Source organism: Nerophis lumbriciformis, linkage group LG26 (genome assembly GCF_033978685.3).
Source record: "Nerophis lumbriciformis linkage group LG26, RoL_Nlum_v2.1, whole genome shotgun sequence".
Classification (NCBI taxonomy): domain Eukaryota; kingdom Metazoa; phylum Chordata; class Actinopteri; order Syngnathiformes; family Syngnathidae; genus Nerophis; species Nerophis lumbriciformis.
In genome coordinates, this window is record NC_084573.2 from 9,570,995 (window position 1) to 9,578,143 (window position 7,149).

At 47.9% G+C, this 7,149-nt stretch overlaps 1 protein-coding gene across 1 annotated transcript; it reads left to right on the plus strand.

Moving 5' to 3' along the window:
* The first annotated feature begins 2,127 nt into the window (after positions 1–2,127).
* Positions 2,128–3,105, plus strand: LOC133623584 (trace amine-associated receptor 1-like). Its single transcript, XM_061986807.2, has one exon. The coding sequence runs from the start codon at positions 2,128–2,130 to the stop codon at positions 3,103–3,105; it is 978 nt and encodes a 325-aa protein (XP_061842791.2).
* Positions 3,106–7,149: the final 4,044 nt, after the last annotated feature.

The following is a 7,149-nucleotide window of genomic DNA, read 5'->3' on the forward strand; positions in this document are numbered from 1 at the left end:
AAAGACCCAACCTCCGGGCTGATGATTTCAGGTTGTCCTGAAGAATTTGGAGGTAATCCTCCTTTTCCATTTACTCTCTGTAAAGCACCAGTTCCATTGGCAGCAAAACAGGCCCAGAGCATAATACTACCACCATCATGCTTGACGGTAGGCATGGTGTTTCTGGGATTAAAGGCCTCACCTTTCTGGGTATTGTGGCCAAACAGCTCAATTTTTGTTTCATCTGACATCACATGTACAAAGATAAAACCTTCTGGAGGAACGTTCTGTGGTCACCAATGCGCTTTTGGAAGAATGGTTGAAAATGGCTATAAACACACTCTGCAACCTTGTGGACAGCCTTCCCAGAAGAGTTGAAGCTGTAATAGCTGCAAAAGGTGGACCGACGTCATATTGAACCCTATGGGTTAGGAATGGGATGGCACAACTAATATATGGAAAGATAGATAGCAGAGATGCGCGGATAGGCAATTATTTCATCCGCAACCGCATCACAAAAGTCGTCAACCATCCGCATCCACCCGAACTAACATTTAATCAAACCCGCACCCGCCCGCACCCGCCCGTTGTTATGTATCTAATATAGACGATGCAAGGCATTAGTGAGGTTATAAAGCTTTTGCCTGTTAAAGAAAGGAGACTGATCCAATGCAGCAGAGACATTCAATGCGTGCCACGCTGTCACGGCCCAGACGCACACCAGTGCGCAATCATCTGGGAGCCGCGCTGAGCGCACCTCCAAGCGCGTGGAGGTGCGATGTCCCTCGCACCCGCGGCGGCTCCACACGGGCTCGCGCCCGAGGCTTCAGCGCGCACCGCGACGGCCATCCTACTCGTCGCGGCCTAGCCCTCGCGGCTCTCGCTGCCGGCGACGGCCGGGTATGGGCCCGACGCTCCAGCGCCATCCATTTTCAGGGCTAGTTGATTCGGCAGGTGGGTTGTTACACACTCCTTAGCGGGTTCCGACTTCCATGGCCACCGTCCTGCTGTCTATATCAACCAACACCTTTTCTGGGGTCTGATGAGCGTTGGCATCGGGCGCCTTAACCCGGCGTTCGGTTCATCCCGCAGCGCCAGTTCTGCTTACCAAAAGTGGCCCACTCGGCTCACCAGGGTGAGCCCCACCCCTTTCGTGAGCGCACTGCGCGCGGAGTGACCCCTGTTACGTGCCCCCGGCAACGGGGGTGGCGGGCAGGTAAGCTGCGCGGGCGGAGCGGGCGGAGCGCGCGGAGTGACCCCTGTTACGAGCCCCCGGCCACGGGGGTGGCGGGCAGGTAAGCTGCTTACCTGCTGCGCGTGACGCCGGCCGCGGCGAAGGCGGACGAGGCGGGGTGTCGGTGCGGTGGGCGCGGTGGTGACTCTGGACGTGCGTCGGGCCCTTCTCGCGGATCACCTCAGCTACGGCTCCCGGTGGGGCCCTCTCGGGGGAAGGGGCCTCGGTCCTTCTCCGCTCCGTAAAAGTGTCCATCTCTTTTTTTTTTCTTCTTCTGTTGTGGCATATGCTGCAGGTGCCTGCTCGTTTTTCGTATGTGGGTAACAACATTTAACTATGTATATATATTTCCGAATTGGTTTAACTGCCACCCGCCTGAATCTATTTAAAATCTAATTTTTTTTTTATTTCAACCGCCCGACCCGACCCGCGGATAAAATCTAATTTTTTTTTATTTCAACCGCCCGACCCGCGGATAATCCGCGGACTCCGCGGTTGTGTCCGCAAACCGCGCATCTCTAGTAGATAGGTATATACATGTACATGTATACGTATACATAAATTCCAAATGCACAAAAAGAGGTACCAGTAGGTAAGAAAAGTTGCTTTTGCATAACAGGGCCTTTTTAATAGCTTCAATTACTAGTTGTGTTCTTCAACCTTTAGGAAAGGACCTTGTGTATTATGAAGTATGATATGCTAAATCATATCCGAGAATGAGGGCCAACTCACATTCCATCTGATTGGAGGAGAGATTTTGTTTGTGGAATATGCTTATGATCGGGGATTATAAATATGGCTTGATGGCTGCGACACACACACCTGAGGAGGCGTCTGCAGGTGAGAGTCCTGTTTTTTTCCCGACGTGATCATTCCACTAATATTGTGCGTGATTATTGCAGATATCGTGGAGAATGGGAGCAGAGTCCATGGTCAACTGGACCTACGATCCTAACGCCATGCATCCTTGTTATGAATCTGACAATGCATCTGTGACATTTAGCAGCCGGCCTTCCGTCACCTGTGTTTCAGTCTATGTTCTTCTCGCTTTGTTGTCTGCTGTGACAATATGTGGGAACCTTCTGGTCATCATTTCTGTCGTGTACTTCCAGCAGCTTCACACTCCCACTAATTATCTCATCTTATCTCTTTCCGTGGCCGACCTGCTGGTGGGCCTTCTGGTGTTTCCTTTCAGCATGACTTTGACTGTCACAGCCTGTCTCCATCGCCACAATTTCGCCTGTCAGATACGGGACAGCTTGGATATCATACTCTGCACCACTTCTATTCTCAACCTGTGCTGCATTTCCATAGACCGATACTACGCCGTGTGCCGGCCACTGTCGTACACGTCCAAGATGAGCGTCCGGGTGGCGTCCGTGATGATCGGGGCGTGTTGGAGCGTCGCGGTCGTGATTGCACTCGGTATTACGGTGGGAGGATTCAGCCAAGGAACTTGCGGTGAAATGTGCTCAGTTCATGTTTTGCTTGCAAACATCATGGGACCACTTTTCTCCTTCTACCTGCCTGCAGTGGTCATGAGCTGCATCTACCTGAAGATCTTCTTTGTGGCTCAGAAGCAGCTGAGCAGCATCCACGCTTCAAAGTCTGTGAGCAAAGTGGAGAGGAAAGCCACCAGGACTCTGGCCATTGTTATGGGAGTCTTCTTACTGTTCATGACTCCATACTTTTTTTCCGTGGTCTTCCAGCCGTTATTCCGCAGTCCTCCATCGGTGGCGGTCATGGAGACCCTGAACTGGCTCACCTTGTCCAACTCCATGCTCAATCCTTTCATCTATGCTTTCTTCTACAACTGGTTCCGCTCCGCTTTCAAAATGATCATAACCGGCAAAATATTTCAAGGGGATCTTGCCAACAGCAATTTATTCTGACGAAACGGCAGAGTTATGATTTATTACTTAAATTCTTACAAAGGCTGTGTTGCATGTTCAGGTGAATCTCCAAATCGGGAGTAATAGTGGGCCCTCTAAACTGTATACCGCCAAATCTCAAATAATACATCTGCTTCCGAAAAAGCTACAAAGATGTTTCAAACTGTAAATCACGCAAAAAATATCATGGGACCAAAATTCAAAGGAGACAAGGTTAACACTTTTCGTACACAAGGCAGACTCAAAGTGCTTCACAGACAACAAAGTGAAATGAAAGAAAATAAAAGCAAAATTAAAATGCAGACAATAAAAATAAAAACAGTGCGGACGCTATAAGTTAAAAGATTTAGCTGAAAGCTAAGGTGAACATACACGTTTTCAGTCTAGTTTTAAAAGTAGTCAGAGTTGGGGAAAGCCTGACATCTTCAGGAAGTTTACTCCAGCTATTTGTTGCATAGTGACTGAATGATGCTCTCCCTTGATTTGAGTTTACTCTGGGAACCGCTAACAGATTGGTCTCAGAAGATCTTAGTGATCTAGAGGGCTTATATAGTGGGAGTATATCAGTGATATACTTCGGCCCTAGACCATGTCGTGATTTATATGTGAGCAGGAAGATTTTGAAATCAATTCTCTGATGTACAGGGAGCCAATGTAAGGATTTAAGAATTGGTGTAATGCCATCCATCCACCCATCTTCTTCTGCTTATCCGAGGTCGGGTCGCGGGGGCAGCAGCCTAAGCAGGGAAGCCCAGACTTCCCTCTCCCCAGCCACTTTGTCCAGCTCCTGCCGGGGGATCCCGAGGCGTTCCCAGGCCAGCCGGGAGACATAGTCTTCCCAACGTGTCCTGGGTCTTCCCTACCGGTCGGACGTGCCCTAAACACCTCCTTAGGGAGGCGTTCGGGTGGCATCCTGACCAGATGCCCGAACCACCTCATCTGGCTCCTCTCGATGTGGAGGAGCAGCGGCTTTACTTTGAGCTCCCCCCGGATGACAGAGCTTCTCACCCTATCTCTAAGGGAGAGCCCCGCCACCCGGCGGAGGAAACTCATTTCGGCCGCTTGTACCCGTGATCTTGTCCTTTCGGTCATAACCCAAAGCTCATGACCATAGGTGAGGATGGGAAGGTAGATCGACCGGTAAATTGAGAGCTTTGCCTTCCGGCTCAGCTCCTTCTTCACCACAACGGATCGATACAGCGTCCGCATTACTGAAGACGCCGCACCGATCCGCCTGTCGATCTCACGATCCACTCTTCCCTCACTCGTGAACAAGACTCTGAGGTACTTGAACTCCTTCCCTTGGGGCAGGGTCTCCTCCCCAACCCGAAGATGGCATTCCACCCTTTTCCGGGTGAGAACCATGGACTCGGACTTGGAGGTGCTGATTCTCATCCCAGTCGCTTCACACTCGGCTGCGAACCGATCCAGTGAGAGCTGAAGATCTTGGCCAGATGAAGCCATCAGGACCACATCATCTGCAAAAAGCAGAGACCTAATCCTGCAGCCACCAAACCAGATACCCTCAACGCCCTGACTGCGCCTAGAAATTCTGTCCATAAAGGTTATGAACAGAATTGGTGACAAAGGGCAGCCCTGGCGGAGACCAACCCTCACTGGAAACGGGTCCGACTTACTGCCAGCAATACGGACCAAGCTCTGACACTGATTATACAGGGAGCGAACCGCCACAATAAGACAGTCCGTTACCCCATACTCTCTGAGCACTCCCCACAGGACTTCCCGGGGTACACGGTCGAATGCCTTCTCCAAGTCCACAAAGCACATGTAGACTGGTTGGGCAAACTCCCATGCACCCTCAAGGACCCTGCTGAGAGTATAGAGCTGGTCCACAGTTCCACGACCAGGACGAAAACCACACTGTTCCTCCTGAATCCGAGGTTCGACTAGCCTCCTCTCCAGTACACCTGAATAGACACCTGAATTGGTGTAATGTGCTCACATTTTCTGGTCTTTGTTAGAACTCTAGCAGCAGCGTTCTGAACAAGCTGTAGCTGCCTGACAGTTTTTTTGGGAAGACCTGCAAGGAGACCATTACAATAGTCTAGCCTACTGGTAATAAAGGCATGTACAAGTTTTTCTAAGTCTTTAGTGTTGCCAATCAACCTATCCCCAGGTGCATGTCTTTGGAGGTTAGAGGAAGCCAGAGTGCCCGGGAAGAACATGCAAACTCCACACAGAAAGACCCCGAGCCTGGGGATTGAACCCAGGACCTTCGCATTGTGAGGCACATGCACTAACCCCTGTTCCACCGTGGTTACCCCCCCCCCAGCAATGTCTTTCACGGTAATTGTAGCATACCAACCGCCCACAGCTACAGATATTTTTCTCAGTTTATTTTCAGACATCCTCAAACAGCACAGTATGAAAGACTTAAATGTTATGGGGGGCTTTAAACTGGACTGGTTGAAGAGGTCACGCAGAAAGAAACTTAAGGATATTATAAACGGCCTCCACATGACACAAATGATAAGTAGCCCTACTAGAATTACATACTTAAGTTAAAGTTAAAGAAACAATGATTGTCACAAACACTTGGTGTAGTGAACTTTGTCCTCTGCATTTGACCCATCCCCTTGTTCACCCCCTGTGTCATGTCTGTGTAATACATGTTTTGTCTTAGTCATGTTTTGTTTAGTTATTGGACTCTTTAGTTTCTGGCTTTTCACTCCCTTGTCTTGTTTCCATGATTACCCACTAGTTTCACCTGTTCCACGTTTGGACTCATTGTGCACTCTTGTTTGTCACCATAGCAACCCATTAGTTTTCACCTGTCACGTCACGCACCTGTTTCACGTTTTGAGTCACGCACCTGTTTTCGTTAATCATGTCTGTAGTATTTAAGTTCATTGTTTTTCAGTTTGTCTTTCTGGTGACATCCCCGCATTTATGCTTCTGCACACTCTCCACACCCTTATGATCCTTGCTGCTCTTTTTTCATGCCGGTTCCATGCCAAGTAAGTTTTTGTTTATTAAGCCACAGTTAGTGTTTTTTGTTGTTCATAGTTTCTCCCTTTGTGCAAGTATTTGTTTTCATAGCCAAGTCGTTTCTCCGCCACTGTGCGCGCTTTTCGTTTGTACTTTTTTGTGTAGTTATAGTGTTTAAATAAATCATGTATTCCCCTTCACGCCACATATGGTCCAAATCTTTTGCACCTCGGGAGAACAAACCACGCCATAGTCCAAGTCGTGACACCCTGGGAGGTGAGGGGAGTAGTGGGCAGCAGCATTTTTGGTGATTTAACCCCCAATTCCAACCCTTGATGCTGAGTGCCAAGCAGGGAGGTAATGGGTCCCATTTTTATAGTCTTTGGTATGACTCGGTCGGGGTTTGAACTCACAACCTATTGATCTCAGGGCCACTTCTCCCGAAACTTACTGGATTTTGTATTTACTAGTAAACCTGATCACATAGAAAAAACTTTCAATTTACTATCAGGCTTATCAGACCATATTATCACACTGATAACACGGAAATTTTCAAGATTTAGGCACCACGACCAAAAAGGTAAACAAAAGTGCTTGCCCTATAACCCTAAAAAAGACCAATTCTTGCTGGAGAACAAACTTAAAATTGTCCCATGGAGTCGATAAGCATTGATGACCTAATGACAAAAAATCTAAGAGATTATCTGTAAATACACTAAACAAAGAAAAGAAAAGTGCTAAAATAAAAATACCTTGGATTATTTAAACAATTTAGACTCCTTTGAAAAATCGGGATTCAGTTCTCATAAGAGCTACTAAAACAGGTCTAAATACGTATCAAATTTCTTTTAAAAGTTTGAGGAACAAAGTTACAAGGATGCTCTGGAAGACCAGGGCTGACTTTCACTTGGAATGAATCAAAGCTGCAAAAGGGAACATTAGAAAGTTCTGGAAAAGCATTGACAAACTCACTGGAAGAGAGCAAATAAGGAACAACACCATAACGTTAAATATTGACGGTATTACTGTCACAGACAGTCTGGACATCAGGAATCATTTTAATGAACATTTCATAGAGTTCGTACAAACCCTTCG

What these genes read in the sequence shown, in the direction of transcription:
- LOC133623584 (XM_061986807.2), top strand. Translation starts at nt 2,128, where the DNA reads ATGGGAGCAGAGTCCATGGTCAACTGGACCTACGATCCTAACGCCATG.